At 42.4% G+C, this 19,063-nt stretch overlaps 1 protein-coding gene across 12 annotated transcripts in view; it reads right to left on the bottom strand.

The window, feature by feature from the left end:
- ST3GAL3 (ST3 beta-galactoside alpha-2,3-sialyltransferase 3) overlaps window positions 1-19,063 on the bottom strand; it is a 165,477-nt gene that overhangs the window by 17,942 nt on the left and 128,472 nt on the right. For 10 of the 12 annotated variants that reach the window (XR_014527878.1, XR_014527879.1, XR_014527880.1 and 7 more), the window contains one exon: window positions 3,385-3,531. The exons of the other annotated variants lie outside the window; for them this stretch is intronic. Coding sequence is in view for 7 of the 10 variants with exons in the window: in XM_083510791.1 (XP_083366917.1) it covers window positions 3,385-3,531 (147 nt within the window). In the remaining 3 variants the exon portion in view is untranslated. The remainder of the gene's footprint in view (window positions 1-3,384; window positions 3,532-19,063) is intronic. 12 annotated transcript variants of the gene reach the window in all.

Below are 19,063 nucleotides of genomic sequence, written 5' to 3'. Positions count from 1 at the left end.
CCTTCTCTTTTGTATCAGAACAGAAGTTCTAACAGGGCAGTACACAGGGCAGTACCAAGTGAAACGCAACAAGCAATTTCTTCTCATTTCCTAAAATATCATGGTGGGGAACCTCTGGTCTGTGGGATGAATTGAGCCACTAGCTCTCCCTGTTTGGCATGCAAGGTAATTTCCCCCAAACCACACCCAGCTGCCCTGGGGCAGGTGGAGATGCGGCTGCTGATCCATGAAGAAAGCACGACTGAACTCCCTGTGCATAAACAGATGGGGAGTGGAGGCATGCCTTTTCCCAGGAGCGGGGTTTCAATGAAACTACTGTCAATGGAAACCCTCCTGGAGCAAGTTGAGCCCTCACCACACCAGAAAGCAGGTTTTGGCTCTTATGTCATTGTGATGTCAAGTGATTGACAGGTGGGCAACCTCACCCACCTGTCAAATTTGGCCTGCAAAGCCAATCCTAAAAAAGGTCTGTATTGCAGAGCCAGAAAGGTTCTCCATTCCTGCTATACATGATGCCACACTGGAAGCAAAACACACTTTGTGCTTAGTCACACAGGCCATCATTTTCAAGGTTCTCTCAGTCTTCTGTAGATTGATTTGTCTGAAAATTTACAGAAAATGCACTTTTGCTTGTTGTACACTGGACTTTACTCCCCTGTCCTATGACAAAACAGTTTAGACTCAGGTCATTCATTCATCCAATAGTTGTTTTAGGCCTCAAAAATGTTACGCCTACCTTCCTGGATGAATCCCAAAGATTTATTTTAAAAGGCATAGGTTTTAAGTTCAAATGAAACTGTTCAAGGCTTTACTGTACATGTAAATATTACTACAGAATAGAAGAAAGAAAATTATATTCAACACACCCTCATTACCCTTCCCTCCCATTGTTATGGATAATTGTGTCCCAAGAGCTATGATGATTAATTTCCTCCTCTCTTTCACAACACGTATAAACCTTGTACCTATTTGGCACTAACACTGATGTTCAAAAAGCTTCAAAGTTTCATAGACAGAAGTGGCTCTTTATGGCATACGGTGGGATATCCTGCCAACAAGCACCTGTAAAGTAAAAGGAGCATATAGAACCTTGCATAAAGGTAAGTAAGGATATAACCTCAGCTGACCCAGTATCAAAAGGACAAAGCTGCTCTTTCCAGAGCACTGGTTATGAGAGACAATTCATGTACTTTTACCATGGATCACCAATAGCACAACATTCTTCTCACCTCTTGGCATTTGCATAGTCTACTGATCATGGAACACCAGTCTTGCAGCACTATAAACTCTCACTTGTTACACTCCTGGGAAAAGCAGAAGATGACAAACCAAGCCACTGCCCCTTTTACCTTTCATCTTAATTCCCAAGTGGCTAACAATTACTAGCTGTCATTAATATTAAAAAGGCGAGGCGAGGCAGAAATGCAATCCCCTCTCATGTAGTTAGATTCCATAATATTATAAACAATTAGTCCAGAGGGGAGAAGAGAAGGCTAGAGAAGAATTAAATATTGATACTTGGGAGCAGATGGCTCTGCTTGTATTAGGGGAAATGAAACCTAAGAGAACTTGGGTTTGAGAGGTGAGGATTAGCCTGGTACCCATAGACCAGATAATGAGAAAAGGCAATCTACATGGGAGATGACGTGAAAGCAATTCATTCTTCATACCTCTTTCTAATGGTTCTGCATGTAACCTGGAATCCTTATGGGAAGGCAGGGATACTTCATAAAGGCTGGTGATCCTCCTGCACCTTTGTCTACAGAGCTCCTCATATATCAGTGAGCAGCTCCTCCATTAGTATGGTTTGCAGGTCAAGGATGCTTTAATGTTGGACTCTATTGAAGACTGGTCTGTCCATAACAGCTGCATTTGACTGTCATTTTTACTGACAATCAGGTGCGTCTCACAGATTACTTTACTCCCATTGCTTGGTCCCAGCTCCTGCCAACATAGCAGTTAGAAAGCACGTCAAAGTGCAAGTAGATAAATAGGTACCACTCCGGCGGGAAGGTAAACAGCGTTTCTGTGCGCTGCTCTGGTTTCGCCAGAAGCGGCTTAGTCATGCTGGCCACATGACCCGAAAAAAACTGTCTGCGGACAAACACCGGCACCCTCGGCCAGTAAAGCTACATGAGTGCCGCAACCCCAGAGTTGTTCGCAACTGGACTTAACTGTCAGGGTTTCTTTACCTTTACCTTTATTGAAGACTGGTCTGTCCATAACAGCTGCATTTGCCTGTCATTTTTACTGACAATCAGGTGCATCTCACAGATTACTTTAGCCTGTAGCAGCCATAAGGCAAATATTCATCTCCATAAATTTTTTTGCAGCAAAAATAGTTCAGATATGGGACAAATTGTTTCACTGCTGAATGGGAGTAAGGAAGGGTAAGTTAATCTGTCCTGCCTTCTACACCAGAGGTGGGGAACCTTTTTCAACCTGAGGGACACATACCCTCATGGACAACCTTCCACGGGCTCTATGCCACTGGTGAGCAGGGTCAGAGGCAAAAGTGAGTGGAGCAGCAAGTATGACTCCAAAAGCAACTGAGACAGTGCAGAATGGGGCCATTGAAGGGTACAGTCTGGGAAGAGTCCTGAGAGCCAGACAGAATGGCTTGAATGGCTGCATCTGGCCCCTGGTCCTGTGGTTCCCCACCCCTGGTCCACATACCGTATTTTTCGCCCTATAGGATGCACTCCCCCCCCCCCAAATATAGTTCCATTTAGGGATCTCCAATTAAAAAAACTTATCAATAGCCTCACAAAATTATATGGTTTTTCAGCATTGTTCTGGGAAAACCATGATGGTTACAAACTATTTAAAACCAGTTTGGGTCTGTAGCTTGGATGTCACTTAAGTAGCAATTGTAAGTTACATAAATGGAAAATGGCCAACAACGCCTTGCGAAGGCCCTCATTGTTCTTCTAAATTATCTGTTCTCTATCACACTTTCCTGTACCTTTTCCTTTATAATGGCTGGTCGGGAAGTGAAAAAAACACAGGATTCTGCTGTAAAGGAATCCTTTGAGCGGTACCATGAAATATGAGCTTCCACTATTTGTATGAGTTCCTAGCAGCACAACATCCAGGTGATATTGGATTTGCTTTGTTGTCTTTTCTAGCTTCCTCCATGGAGGGAAAACCACTAGTTAACTATTTTGCTTTATAAATAGCTGGCTCAGTTCAAGGGTCCACAAAGTCTACCATCTTGTTTCTAAAAGTGGCCAATACATGCCTTCAGGAAATCAATGAGAAGTGTAGGAAGAGAGCAGCCCTCCCCCATTGTTTGTTTCCTGCACCTGGCATTCAGAGATATTCTGCTTCTGAACATGGATTTAGTTATCAAGGCTACTGCCTACTGAACATAGAGTACCTTACCTCTTTGATGGCAGACATCTTGATGTTTTCATAGTAATGTAGTGGTGCATTTGGAGAGCTCATGTCATAACCAAATCCAGCCACTGCTACCTCATCACAATTGTGGAGCACCATGGTTATTGCTACACTTCCCAGAGTAGGGATGTTCTGTGGAGGAAAGGGGAAGGAAGCACAATGCAAGCTATTAAGTTAAGTTTTCATTTTCTTAAGCAATAGCATTTTAATGGCACCCAAGTGTGTGTGTGTGTGTGTGTGTGTGTGTGTGTGTAACTAGTGCAAATCCCTACTGGAGCAGAATGTGGGAGCAAGTTGCACATGAAAAATGGGAAGGAAGGATCCATGGCAATTGACAAGAAGAGGAAGGGAGTTAATTGAGAAGAGAAAAATAGCTTTGCAGAACACAGACGGCGAGGAGGGAAGGAGAGAAGAAAGGATTTCAACTGGAACGGCTATGGAAAAACAAAGAGGCATCAAATACTTTCACAATAATCCCCGAGAGAAGAGCCACAGATCATAACTCTGGCATTGAGTGTTGATGGCACACAGCAGCTTCAAAGCAACTGCAGGGAGTCTGACAGAAGAGCAGTGGGCTGGATTCAACTAAGTAGGTGTGCTAGCAGGAGTCAGTGCAATGAGTTCTGCTAGTGCAAGGGACTTTCCTCCCTCTCCTCCTCTCCCCGCCCCCCGCACTGGCTCAGGGGTGGGAAGGATGGGGTCTGAAGAACCCCCAGAGCAGAATGCAGGAGGAGGAGACTAGATTATTCCACTGGGAAAGCTGAAATGCTTGTACTGACGGAGAAATTGTAAGAGCACAATATTGAATCCTTCCCAGGATCTTTATACGAGGCCATTCAGTATTAACGGATCATTTTATTTGTTGTTGGTTCACTTCCTGCTGTTAACGATATGTGGTGGGAGCTGTTTAATAAGTTGGGTTCTGTTGCTAATTAATTATTTAATAAGTAAATGTGTATACATTCAAGAGCTAGAACAATAAGCCATTCGAACTAATATGATAATAGCAATGTGTGTGTCTTCCCTCTGTAGAAAGTTTCCAGTTACTCAGACTTCTTTCAGGCATTGGCACTAGCAAAAATCAGGAGTACCTTAATCTTTAGAGGACAATACAAACTTCCACCTTACTATAGTTCTGCCACTTGTCTCATTCCTCTCTCACTGCCTAGCTGCTCAAGAAAGAATCTGTACCAAGGTGATCCTTAATGCAGAATATCTTGCTCCAGATTATGTCTGCCTTAGAGCAGGGGCATATAATTCAAAGCATTCTGAGGGTGACTTTTATACTTTTATTAATATAAGACGGTGACATCAGTAGTTTGGCTAGCATTTTGTAACACAGTTTTGTCTGTATACATTAACTTTAAATGATTCATTATATACAGTCCTAAACATTCCTTTGCCATCTTAAAAGTTTTGATTTGCCCCGTAAGGATAAATAAGCAGGCCACTGACCCTTATAAATCCAAACATCTGAATTTCTACAGACAAAATCCAACACCTACTCTTATTTTTGTTTCCCATCTCACAAGTCTTTTTGCATCCTCACCTCCCTGCTGCCTCTCTTCTTCTCTTTATCTCACAGATCTATGTGCACCACCATTTTCCCTCCACTCTTCCTTTTTACCGTGTTTTCTTCTCTATCATTTGGTTCCTTATGTTTGTTCTTTCATGCTCACCTCAGTGACAACAACAGAACATAACATTTTCACTCTCCCAACAATTCATATGCAGAGGGAATACAAACATACACACATCATTTGACCTGTAGGCTGCCTTTCTATAGTTAAAACCATGCTCAAGGTGGCTTACAACATGGATTTATTTTACATAATTACAAATACAGTGGTGCCTCGCAAGACGAAATTAATCCGTTCCGCGAGTCTCTTCGTCTTGCAGTTTTTTCGTCTTGCGAAGCACGGCTATTAGCGGCTTAGCGGCTATTAGCGGCTTAGCGGCTATTAGCGGCTTAGCGGCTTAGCAGCTATTAACGGCTTAGCGGCTTAAAGAAAAAGGAAACAAACTCGCAAGAACTCGCAAGACATTTCGTCTTGCGAAGCAAGCCCATAGGGAAAATCGTCTTGCGGAGCGACTCAAAAAACGGAAAACTCTTTCGTCTTGCGCGTTTTTCGTCTTGCGAGGCATTCGTCTTGCAAGGTACCACTGTATAACACAAGTAGGCATAAACAATAAAAAGCACAACCAAAAGTATGCAACTAAATTGAACCATTTCCATATAAATCATGGTAAGATCTAAAAATAAAGATACAAAAACTAATATCAATAACAGTAACAACCCCGCCAACAACCCTCATCCTTGCCCCACAAACAGTACTCCAACCTAGTAATCTGTTCAGCAACCTCAGCTTCTGTAGCTGGGTCCCGTCCTCCCAGGCCAGGTGCAAGGCAGGAGCAGGTCTTCTAGAACTCACAGCCAAGATCTCAGACACAAAAGAAGCCATGCAGTAGGGGTGGCTTGTGGTTGAAGCAGGCATGCAGATTCTGGCAGCAGCACCTCACACCTCTAGATCCAAGAAGGAGCAATGCAGATTATACAATTCTTCTATCCCGACTATAACTGCTTGACTTGATTAGGGTGAGAAAGACCCACAAGGAATGGGTATTCAAATTATTCAAGGGAGCTACAAATAATTGGGGGCGGAGGGGTGGTGGAATTGGCCTGTGAGGTTTTTGTTATGTCAGCCTGTGCTAGTGAAAGCTTTATCACAGAGTTTATACACAGCCCTGATTTTAAATCTTGGACCTCATGCTAGCAACCAAGTGTTCTGAGCAACATGACTGCATGTCTTACACACCAGGGTGTCCCAAACTGTGATCCACGGACTGCCAGTGCTGCAAGCTTCATTCAAATGGTCCACGGTGTGTCTTTGGATTTGTGTTTGAAGGTGGGAGATGGGACATCCATTGCATTAAATATTCACATTTATTTTTATTGCTCCTTTTATTTCTCATATTGTACTTTAATGTATTACAAATTTCTATGGAATTAAAATTGCAAGAAGAGGCCAAAAAATAATTAAGTGGTCCACCAATACCTTCAGCAACTTTCAAATGATTCATGGGATGTGGGGGGAGTTTGAAAATTGCTGACATACACGTATACCAGTCGCAATGGAGAGAAGCAGAAGCAGTTTGAAGCAGGGCACAGCAGTTACAGGATCAGTAGCTTCAGAACAGTGTACAGTGGTACCTCCGGTTAAGAACTTAATTCATTCTGGAGGTCTGTTCTTAACCTGAAACTGTTCTTAACCTGAGGTACCACTTTAGCTAATGGCGCTGCTGCCGCGCCGCCAGAGCATGATTTCTTTTCTCATCCTGAAGCAAAGTTCTTAACCCGAGGTACTATTTCTGGGTTAGCAGAGCCTGTAACCTGAAGTGTCTGTAACCTGAAGCGTCTGTAACCCGAGGTACCACTGTAAATCCTATGCATGGTGACACTATGATACCCGCTAACTCACATTGTATTTCTGTAAAGCAAAGAGAGCAACATTTTCTGCAGCAGTGGGCTTGATGTATGAGAAAATTCCTGTTGCTTCAGTGCCTTGCCAGCTTTATGGGGTGTGGGGGTCATTTCTATGTCACTGCTTTTTGGATTGGGAGGAAATGGTTGCAGTAAATCTCTTTGGAGAAATACCTGACACCTACATTGTGTATAGAAGTTTTAGTTGTTATTTGATCCAATGGTGGGGGACAGGCCACCTATAATGCTGATTCCTCAAAAGAATAATGAGCAAAATGTGATTCTTTTGGTCTAACAGTTGTCACAAGTCTTCAAGACAGCTCTCTGCAATTTGTCTTGTTAAAACCATCCAACTTTTACATGGTTAACAACAGAGGGTTATAATCAACATCCTTGCCAGAAAACCAGTTCCAGTCCCTAAAACACAGCATCTAACACCCTTGCAGTCACTATAATGCAGCCGCTGGATTTACATGCAGCCGCTGGGAGAGATCATCAGGAGGTTTGGGCTGGGTGTTCATCAGTATGCGGATGATACCCAGCTCTACCTCTCTTTTAAATCAGAACCAGTGAAGGCGGTGAAGGTCCTGCATGAGTGTCTGGAGGCGGTTGGAGGATGGATGGCGGCTAACAGATTGAGGTTGAATCCTGACAAGACAGAAGTACTGTTTTTGGGGGACAGGAGGCGGGCAGGTGTGGAGGATTCCGTGGTCTTGAATGGGGTAACTGTGCCCCTGAAGGACCAGGTGCGCAGCCTGGGAGTCATTTTGGACTCACAGCTGTCCATGGAGGCACAGGTCAAATCTGTGTCCAGGGCAGCTGTTTACCAGCTCCATCTGGTACGTAGGCTGAGACCCTATCTGCCTGTGGACTGTCTCGCCAGAGTGCATGCTCTGGTTATCTCCCGCTTGAACTACTGCAATGCACTCTACGTGGGGCTACCTTTGAAGGTGACTCAGAAACTACAACTAATCCAGAATGCGGCAGCTAGACTGGTGACTGGGGGCGGCCGCCGAGACCATATAACACCGCTCTTGAAAGACCTACATTGGCTCCCAGTACGTTTCCGAGCACAATTCAAAGTGTTGGTGCTGACCTTTAAAGCCCTAAACGGCCTCGGTCCAGTATAACTGAAGGAGCGTCTCCACCCCCATCATTCTGCCCGGACGCTGAGGTCCAGCGCCAAGGGCCTTCTGGCGGTTCCCTCATTGCGAGAAGCAAAGCTACAGGGAACCAGGCAGAGGGCCTTCTCGGTAGTGGCGCCCGCCCTGTGGAACGCCCTTCCAGCAGATGTCAAAGCGATAAACAACTACCTGACATTCAGAAGACATCTTAAGGCAGCCCTGTTCAGGGAAGTTTTTAACGTGTGATATTTTACTGTAGTTTTGGTTTTTATGGAAGCCGCCCAGAGTGGCTGGGGAGGCCCAGCCAGATGGGCGGGGTATAAATAATAAATTATTATTATTATTATTATTATTATTATTATTATTATTATTATTATTAAAACACAATCAATGAGACTGACTATAAATCCAAGTAAACATACATACAAACATACAAAACAACAAGACACAATTCTAGCCAAACTTCTGAGGCTGGATGAAAAATGAACCCTAATGGGCTTTGACATCCCTAAGGAATGGCTGTTGGAGTTTCAAATCACAGTCCATTCTTGTCCCTGAAGCCCAGACTTTCAGCCCCCTGTCTGAGATCACTTGCAAGAATTAGTATTTTAAACTCTTTTGTTACTTCCAGAAACCCTGGATATTGAGCATCTATCCAGATTTGTTTGCATAAAGTTTGTGGGGAGGTTGCATTACATCAGTTATTTATTGAGCATGCATTCTGATTTGCTTGTGGCAAAGTTATAAGATAGTGTGGCAAGCGTTATCCCACATTTTCCAGTGCATGTACCTGCTACTTTATCATTAAAAATCTGATTCTTCAGGGAAGTGAGTTTGTTGTGAAAGAGTACCAAATCAAACCTGAATTTGCTGGTATGTGATTGAATCCTACCCAAAAACAGCAAGGCTCTGGAAGGTCCCTTTGTTCAGGGAACATGCCTTGGCTGTGATCCACTTAAAAATAAGTATAATGTTATACTTATAAATTTATAAGTATACATTCTGTATAACATAATGGATAACAATTAGCTTTACAGTATTTTTATTCGAATTGTCTTGCAGGTATTACCTTAGGTTTTCAAGCTTGCAAATAGTCATTAAAATATTTATTGACAATACAGCAATTATTCACAAATGTTTTTAAAGAGCAGCTTTCAGTTGGTGAAATTTGAAACCAACACTAAGTTAATATGCCAGTAAAGTCAGCCAAGATATCATAATACATCTATATTGTTTTTTTGAGAACATTTGGATTTTCGCAACATTTATTCTTCCGCAAGTAATACCGACACGCAGTCTCACAAATGGAGCGGCAATCCCTTGCCAAGTGCTTGTTGGGTAGATCTTTTTAGCAAAAGCAATTGTATTAAAGCCTGTCTCAGACCACAAACATGCCTATAGGACCATACATGCCAAGGCCATGATGAAAGGCACCACAGGTATACCTACCTCTTCTTTAGATATATCCAACATCCAGTAATTCTAGCCAGGTGGTTGAGCTTTCCTTCTATCACTTTTGGGTGGAGAAAACGTTACTTAAGTTTTGTGTATGAAAGCATTTTCACTATTAAATAGAAATGGTAAGTGTGTGAAACTCCGTATGACATCAGAGAAAGAAAAATGAGAATCCATAAAATAAAAATGGCTTATTTATGATTTTTAAAAAGCACAGAAAACCTCTGGTAATGTTTCAGAAGCTTCCACCATGCTGTGCAAGACTATGCATTTGTTCAAGACATAAGGGATGAAGACATGGACACTACCTTGCATATGTGAAGTAAAGGATCTAACAAAAGCAAGGAATAAGAGGGCTAATTGATGGAAAACTTAGCGTGTATGATGAGCAGTCTGAAGGTGACCCAGAAGGACTACTTCTCATGAGGTGGAAGGCCATCAGACCAGAGCTGCTCTCAGCACAGCTGAATGATAGGTAAATAAGCTATGCTGATAACAGAACGGAGTGTTCCTCATTATACAGACACTATTTTAATTGAGAACATGAGTGACTGCAGTGCCTGTGGGGGAAATCCTCCTGTTCAACAAAGCATCACAAAGGCTGACCAATTGGCACATGAAGTATAATGCAGAAAAGGCAAAAATCAGTGCTGGTTTGGAGAACCAGAGAACTAAACAGCACATTTGTGACTAGTGTAAAAATATCTGCAATTTTGATATCTTAACCCCTAATCATGTTTGGGTTGTACCCCACAGATGAAACTGGAGTAGAAATAATATTAAATCTATTGGCATGGGTATCAAGCAACATTTTATAAATTCTCTGGCAAGTAGAGAACTGCTCATATGCTGTAACCATACTTCTGGATTTTTACCAGTCATTCTGAAGCTACTAAATATAATTAAAATAACTTTGTAAGAGATGCACCTTTATTTGAAAAAGTACATCCTTTAATGCAGGAGTGCGGAACCTCTGACCACCAGGCTTAATTAGGCCCACCAGGCCTTCCCCTATTTCACCTGCTTGGACATTTTGGTCAAGTCACACTCATCTGTCCCACACCTGACATCATATATCACATAAAGTGCCAATCAGCTGCTTGGTGGCACATGCAAGGCCCTTTGGCAAAGGGCTTCAAAAAACCTGACTATCAGCAAGGCCCCTTGTAAAGTGTTCCACAAGATCGGACTGGTGGAGACTTTGCCATAGGCTTCACAAGACAACAGCTGGTTGTCAGGTCTTCCAGAGTCCTTTGAAAGGTGTTTTGTGGGCTGTGCATTTCAAACTGCCTCTAAATGTTTCATTTGACATCCTCCTTCAGATGAAAGGACATATATTTTAAATGATTGTATATTTTATTTTAGAAAATTTATGCCCTGACTTTCAGCCCCCGAATGGACCTCAAGGTGGTTTTCTTATTAAAATAATAAATTACATTAAAGTAATATAGATGTGTGAGGATATTAGGCAGAGTGTGACATGACGATGCCTCAAATTTCACTAGCAGAATATTACATTAAAAACTGTTTGTGCAGCCTGGATAGTTGTTTAATTGTCAATAACAATTTAATGACTAACCACAATTCATTAATCTAGCATCCACGAGGAACTGTTCTGTTCATAAATAGTACATACTGTGTTGTCCAAAATTCACAAAGCTGGAATTATTTGTAAACAAAGCAAGTGCAAGTGTGTTTGCTTGACTGCCTTGCTTCCTAACTGAAGCAGAGTGGAATTGTATAAACTCAACAGTTTATTACTACAAATGTGCTCTACCATGTTCAGTAGATCACAGTTAAAACATAGGCATGTAAAAGTTGTTTAAAATAATATGGATCCCTTTTTAAAATAATATGCATGAAGTGACCTCACACAAATATTAGTCCAGGACATCTGTTCTTTTTCTGCATATGAGTTTCTACTAAATATGTTTGTAATGAGAGACAACCCTTTCCCTAAGAACGGAAAGATCCCACAAAGTTAATTTGTGATCCAAGCTCAATACGTCCGCCAAATTTTCACTTACATGTGAAGTGATGCTAGACCGTGGAGTGTCACTAGGGGAATATGTGGGGTGGAGTTGGGGTTCAGTCTGAGTTGATAACTATATATAGTTGACAGATTTAATGGCTCAGTACAAGTTAAAACAAGACTTTCAAGAAGAACTGTTGAAATCCACCCCTACTCCATAAATGTATGGAGCCATATAGAGAAGATCTGAAGAAGACAGGATTTCCATACATTGGAGCATACGCAAAATATCTATACAAACACTTTGGCAGAATACTACAATCCTCACCCCCATGCTGCTGCAGTCTTTCAATCATGCCTCCTCTCTGTTAAGTGCAGCAGAATTGAAACCCTAGAGGAGGGAACTGGAAGGTGAATGGAAGAGAATAGTACAGTTCTGTTCTGGGAAAGAGTCTGGTAACCACATGAACAAAGTAGACTGCATGGGATAGCAGTTCTACCGATTTAAAGCAGAAGCACTTCTTTACTTAACGCCTGTTGGCTTATACTGGCAGCAGCAGGCCTAAAACCAGCAGGAATTACTGGTGCAACTTCCACCACTGCTGGCCAATATGGATCCTGCTAGACTACCTCCCAACACCAAAGGGCCCATCATGGGCTATATACCATTATGCCTAAACTACAAAACAGCTGAGAAGTGATGATTCTGTGAATCTCACAGTCTCCCTGACCTCAGAGGTTAATCCCCAAGGGTGTGAGGGATGTCAGAACATGACAGAGATATAAATCCATGACTTGAAACATAACACTAAATCTGTAGTATGCAGTTTCTCTAGGCAAGGTTGAGGTGCCTTGAGGGAGAAAAATTCAGTCTTATTCACAAGAGGCCCAAAATACAACTCCCAGCCATTGCCATGACAATAGAATGAAACAAACAATCACAGAATATGTTTCCAAAGAGGGTGGATATCAATCATGTATTATCTTCAGGTCTTAATGAAATGGTGAATAGTATCAATTTTTATTTTAAGATTTGTCAAACAAAAATGAAAAGTCAGGAAACTGTGAATGCACTATACACAAATGATTTAAAAATGATAATGCAAATGAAGAACTTGATGCAATTAGGCTTCATGATTTCTAAATAGTCTGATGATTTTGATGTCCACCTTACAAGGAGCTTCCTCATATAACTCATAAAGTCTACTGGCATCCAAGTGAGAATAAAGTTTTACTGGCTTCTGTGTATGGTGGGGGAGTCACCAATGCTACCCTGCACATTCGAAACAAGAGGAAGAGGCCAGGCATAAATAACTGATACTCATCAGAAAGTACAAAAAACTTTAGACAATGGGGTAAATCTATCCTAGGTCATAAAATGACCCCATGAAGCTCCTGTAACTCTCAATAATTGGTTTTGGCCAAATAAAAAAATTGTTGTTAGCACTTGAATTCTGATCAGCTTCTCAGTGAGGATATTGACAACCGTGTTTCTTAATTGTGTTGCCACTGCCAATGGGGAAGAAAATTGTGCCTTCTTGGCTGTAATGACAGAGCATTAGAGCAGACAGGTTTCTCTGACCCACTCTTCAGCAATGTGGAAAAATTACATCCTTCCACTAGAATGAAGAGAGTGTGATTTTCCTCCCAATCAATGGTGGTAAAAACCATTAAGAAACACACACACACTGATAGTCATGGGAAGTTAAAGGCCTCTGAATGATGCCCCCTATCACCCCGCTATCATTCCCCATTGCAATCTGGATGGCTGGTGGGTGAAAGAAAACAAGGAACAGAGAGAAGAGGGAAAGAAGGAACAAGAATGGGTTGTGGTGACCTGCTTGACTCCCTGTGAAAGGATGGTAAAGAACAGTAGATTGACATCAATGGGCCATGCAGAGCAGAGAGCAAGCTGAGCCCTTGTGGCTTGAGTGAAGGGGTAGTGGCAACCAGCCATATCATTTCCAGAGTAGCAAGGAGCTTGGAGACAGCTACTGTCGCCCTCAGGCTGTGTATCAAGATCCCCTCTTTCTGTCTCCCACCTGTAAATAAATTTTACCAATTCTAAATTAATTTTCCAATTTATTGTCACCAATTAATTCATTTCACTTTCGAAAATCAGTCAAGTACTTCATTTTTATTACTGCTGACACTACTATTATCTTAACCCTGGGCTTTCGACACCTGAGGTTTGTATTTTTAGGACCCACCTTATTTTTGTATCTAAGTTACTCTGTACTGTTTTAAATATTGTGTAATATTATGCTTTAATAAATGTAACTCACTCTGGGGCCTTAGGGTGAAGGGCGAGTACTAAAATGTGACAATTGTAATAACAGTAAGTAACCAAGAAATACATTAACAGATAAATGTGCATGGTGGGAGTTGTAAGTCAGCAGCATCCAGAGGGTGCTATTTGCTACCCATTTTAATGGCTAAGAGCGTTAGAAGAGCCCTGCTGGATTAGATCAAAGGCACCCTGTTTGCCTATGGGAAGCCTGCAAGCAGGATCTGAGTGCAACAGCACTCTTTCTATTGATGATTCCCAGAAACTGGTATTCAGAGGCATACTGCCTCAGATGCTAGATGCAAAACCATGATGGTTGTAGTCATTGATAGCCCTATTCTCCATTAATTTGCCTAATTCCCTTTTAAAGCCATCCAAGTTGGTGGCCATCACTAAATCCAGTGGAAATATATTTAATAGATTATGTGCTGTGTGAAGAAGCACTTCCGTTTGTCTGCCCTGGAGTCAGCTCCACTGGACATTAGACAGGTGGGAAAAGCCTCTCTATCCACTTTCTTCTCACAGTGGATACTCCTATACACCTTTTTTCATGTTTCCACTTACTTGCTCCCCCCCCCAACTAAAAACCACCAAATGTTGTAACCTTTCTTCATAGGGGAGTTGCTCCAGCCCCTTAATCATTTTCCTTGCCCCTTTCTTCACCTTTCCCAGCTCTACAATAGGCTTTCTGAGGTGCTGCAACCAGAAGTACACATAGTATTCCAAGTACAGTCACACTGTATAACTGAAAAACAGCACTATCCTATTCGCAGTTTTATTTTCAATCCTTTTCCTAATGATCCTCAAGATGGAATTTGCCTTTTACACAGCTGCTGCACACTGGGTCAACACTGTAATCAATATCTATCATAACCCTGAGGTCTCATTCCTTGTCACTCACCACCAGTTCAGACCCCATTGGCATGTACATGAAATTAGGATTTCTTGCCCCAATATGCATCACTTCACATTTGCTTACATTGAATCACATATCACTCATTCACTCAATTTGGAAAGATCCTTTTGGAGTTCCTTGCAATTACTTTTTGTTTTTATCAACCTGAACAATTTGGTGTCATCATCAAACTTGACCGTATCTGTTCTCATCTTGACTACAAGTAATTTATAGTCAAGTTAGAAAGCATCACCAATACAGAACAACAAACCCCTGTGTTGCAAACTTAACACAACAAACAACACAAGCAACACAAAGACCAGTATACTAGATAGCACTGTAGTTCTTATTGCATAATATAAATGATTTAGTACAACAAAAACAAAATGTGCACACTTGTAAATTCTCTAATATATTTGAAAACAAATGAACACACATCTGTCAATCTTTGAAAGTCAGTAGAAGTAATAGGTCTATGGTTGAAACAAAGTAATAGAAGCTATCCTGTGGGCTAAGCGGTAAAACTTTTTAGGCGTTCATGGTACCGAGGTAGTAAATGAATAACAACGAAGGACAGTGATCCCGGATAATCTGACTGTTTTGCTGGAATCTTCTTTGGCACAACCCATAGATTAGAAAAATGCACAAGGAGCAGTGGTCATGAGGACATGGAAATGAAACTAACAGAACATAACACAAGGCTTGATTCTAACAAAAGCAACTATAGCAACAGAAGAATTAAGCCAAATCCATGACAAACAGATAAAAGAACTGGAAAAGAAAATATAGATAAAAGCAACAAGCTTGAAGATGCATAAAACTTAAATAGGAGCATTAATTTACACCTTTCTTTTTTTTTGACGAGGGAGTGGAAGGGAATGATCCTGCACACTTCATTGCTTCATAGCTGAAATCACTGCTTCCAGACCTCATAATCTCCTGATGATTTTGAATAGGCACACAGAGCACTTAGAGCCAAACTAGATGTGCTAATAATTTGTCCTGGTATAAGGCAGCTAGCTACCTTTCATAAGGAGATGGAAAATCCAGTAGAATGTTATGTGGCCCAAAAGCCTATTCTGCAGTTTATATTTATATTATACAGTGGTGCCTCGCAAGACGAAATTAATCCGTTGCGGTTTTTTCGTCTTGCGAAGCACGGCTATTAGCGGCTTAGTGGCTATTAACGGCTTAGCGGCTATTAACGGCTTAGCAGCTATTAACGGCTTAGTGGCTATTAACGGCTTAGCGGCTTTAAGAAAAAGGAAACAAACTCGAAAGAACTCGCAAGACGTTTCGTCTTGCGAAGCAAGCCCATAGGGAAATTCGTCTTGCGGAACGACTCAAAAAACGGAAAACTCTTTCGTCTTGCGCGTTTTTCGTCTTGCAAGGCATTCGTCTTGCGAGGTACCACTGTAATAGGATGTCTTTAAGCTACACACATATTTTCAAAATGAAAGGTAGGATTCTAGAGATTTTAAATTACATGCTCTGAGTTTGAAATGTAAAGTAAACTATTTTAAGCTCCATGGCAAACTGGCACCACTGCAAGAAGTGGCGATACCAACCCTTCCCACAGGCCTGTTACTCACTGGCATGAAGGCACAACTGTACCTATTCACTGGTTGAGGGACTGCAGGATTTGAAAGATGCTCCACTATACCAGAAGAACAACAAATATGCCACTGCCATAATTGTATTTATTTATTTATTTATTTATTTATTTATTTATTTATTTATTTATTTGTGTGTGTGTGTGTGTGTGTGTGTGTGTGTGTATAAAGCACTTTAATTTTTAAAAACCTCTCAGTGGAGTACAGCCTAAAAACAACAAACAAAAATACATCAGAAAACCGGTAAAACAGCAAAACAAGCATATGAACACAAGAATTCAGGAGAGTCAGGCAAACGAAGACAGGGTCTGATCTTATAGGTCAGGGAAAGACTGGACAAGAAGTCTGGAGCAATTGATGGTTGCTGCTTCACATAAAACTGAGCCAATAGTGGATAATCTGGTGAAAGTCATCTGATATATCAGTGGTACATACTGCTGGCAGTGCTATTATGGCAGTGAAGACACCCCAGTTGAAACTGGATGGACTCATGGGTGGCTTATGGGCAGTACATGGGACGAGAACGCTATACCTCTTTAATCCACAGAAACACACCTCACTAATGGCACACCTTTGCACCAGCCCCAGACCTGGAGCAAAGTTCCCTTCTATTGACTTCAATGGGAGGGAGGAAAATAAAAGAAACAGTCCTGCATTGACAACTGCCTAGCCACAACAAGGAACAGGACATGGTGTAACCGAATCACAACACACTGAAACAGTATATAAACCCCACAGTGAAAGATCACAACTCCAAGGGTCTGTGCTATGGGACTACAACTCACAGGGGAACTTTGGTGATGGGAAACAGAGAAAATAGCCTGACCTCACAACACACATTACTAATATTTCCCTGATACTACACTTTGAGACTCCAGACACAAATGTTCAACAGCAATTCCCATTCCACTCCAATGGGGGGAGGGGCAGGACAGAGTACCCTGTATAGCTAACAAGAAGGATCACATATAATAATGTATAACTGCTGCAGCAATTTTATATGTCTCGCACCCCTTTACTGCATTTTTTCTCAACTGTATTGCATTAGCACTGTTCCATCCCAACAGCAGAGAGCAGAGCCTCCCATATCAACTAAACTCTCTCTTAGCAAGGGCGAGGCACTCTGATCTAACTATTGCTGCTACTGGCCAAACACTTGTGAGAACATATGACTTGCAGTATCACAGCCTGTATGCAAGCTGTGCCTGCAAATAGTCAGAGTTCCCCTGCAAACTCCATGGGGAATTTGGAAGTATACTCAGGGGGTGAAGGGGAGGCTGATGCATGAGTACTAACTAAGCACCCATATGACACCTCCATCTCCTCTCTAACCTTAAAAAATCTTACTTGCATCTAGGTCCAGGGACTATGTCCGCCTGCTCCTAATTATTGCTTTTTATTTCCGTTCTGTTACTTCCTTTGCTCTCTGCAGGCTGCTCTCTCCCAGATTTAGAATATATCCCACACTCCATTCCATGCTGATCGTGAGAGAGGCCCGCTCCATGATCAGCAGCAATGACCAGGATGTTCCCCGCTGTTCCTCTGTGGGGTTGTTGAACTAACCATTCCAGGCAGGCTTCTGTATCCTTTCAAGTTCCATGACAAACAGTAAGTCTTCCAAACTTGGTTTTGTGCCATAAGAGACATTGCACATGCTACCCTGCTGTCTATTCAACCAGTGTCCAAGGTACAAGATAGTTTCAGACTGCCCCACACATTTGCCTTCCCCTTTTCAGGATCTCCTTCATCCAGATACTGTTCAGAAAGGGCTTTGGCACTGCTTCATGCAGTGTTGCTAGAGTGATTGGTAAGGAATCCTTTTCCCCACCCTAGTATAGTAGGATCTGGCTTCAGATCCTACTAGTGCAGTGGTTTTCAACCGGTGTGCTGTGTCACCCTGGGGTGCCACGGACAACACTGGCCTCTGTCACTCTTTCCTTCCTTCCTTCCTTCCTTCCTTCCTTCCTTCCTTCCTTCCTTCCTTCCTTCCTTCCTTCCTCTGATGCCCTCTCATTTCTCTGCCTCCCAAAGGCTTGCACAGCTGTTTGTTGCAGCAGCCCTGGCTACAAGCTCCACAGGCAAATGGTGCCTCTAGAGCTGGTCAGGAGGTGTTGGCTGCCAGGAGCTGAAGCAGCCTGTCGGCAAGCAAGCAAGTGGGCAAGGTACCCCAGCCAACCAGTCTGCCAGCCCTTGCTGTTGGGAATGGACAGACAAGTCCCAGGCCCCTTTGGGGCAGAGTGAGGAGGCTTCTCTCTTTGGGGGCAGGGGGGCAGCTCAGAGACCGGGGGGGGGGGGAGCAGCAGCTGCCTGGAGGACTTCCAAGGAGGGGAAAGAAGAAGAAGCTGAGGGAACACTCCACAGGGGAGGTTGTTCAAGAAAGGGGGACAGAAGGCAAGAGGTGACATAACAGGGCTCCTAAGCCGCACAGGGGTGCCCCAGAAAGAATGTAGTTGGTTAAGGGAGCTGTGGACTCAAAAAGGTTGAAAACCTCTGTACTAGTGGAATGGTGGAATGGCAGTAAGTTTGATCGCCTCGGGTGCAGTGCTCCTCCACCCACTGCTCATTTAGTAAAGTGTTCCTTGGACTTTAAGGGGACAGGCATTTCAAAGGTGCACAAGAGAAATGAATGCTGCTGCATGGGTGCATCATTATTGAGAAATTCCATTTATCTGGAACACTACATACGACCAGAACTGTGTGCCTAGTTTGGTTTTGCTCTGAGCAATGTGTGTGGTGCTACTACAAACATACCAGAGGAAAACAATCTTACTCCCACAGCAGTAGCCAAGTATGTGAGTGGGTATTTGCATAATCTGCAACAGAAGTGCAAGTCTAAT

The sequence above is a fragment of the Podarcis liolepis genome, assembly GCF_965112155.1.
Source record: "Podarcis liolepis genome assembly, chromosome: 6".
NCBI lineage: Eukaryota > Metazoa > Chordata > Lepidosauria > Squamata > Lacertidae > Podarcis > Podarcis liolepis.
The sequence above is the reverse complement of the archived record's forward strand: the minus strand, read 5'-3'. Positions and strand labels throughout refer to the sequence as shown.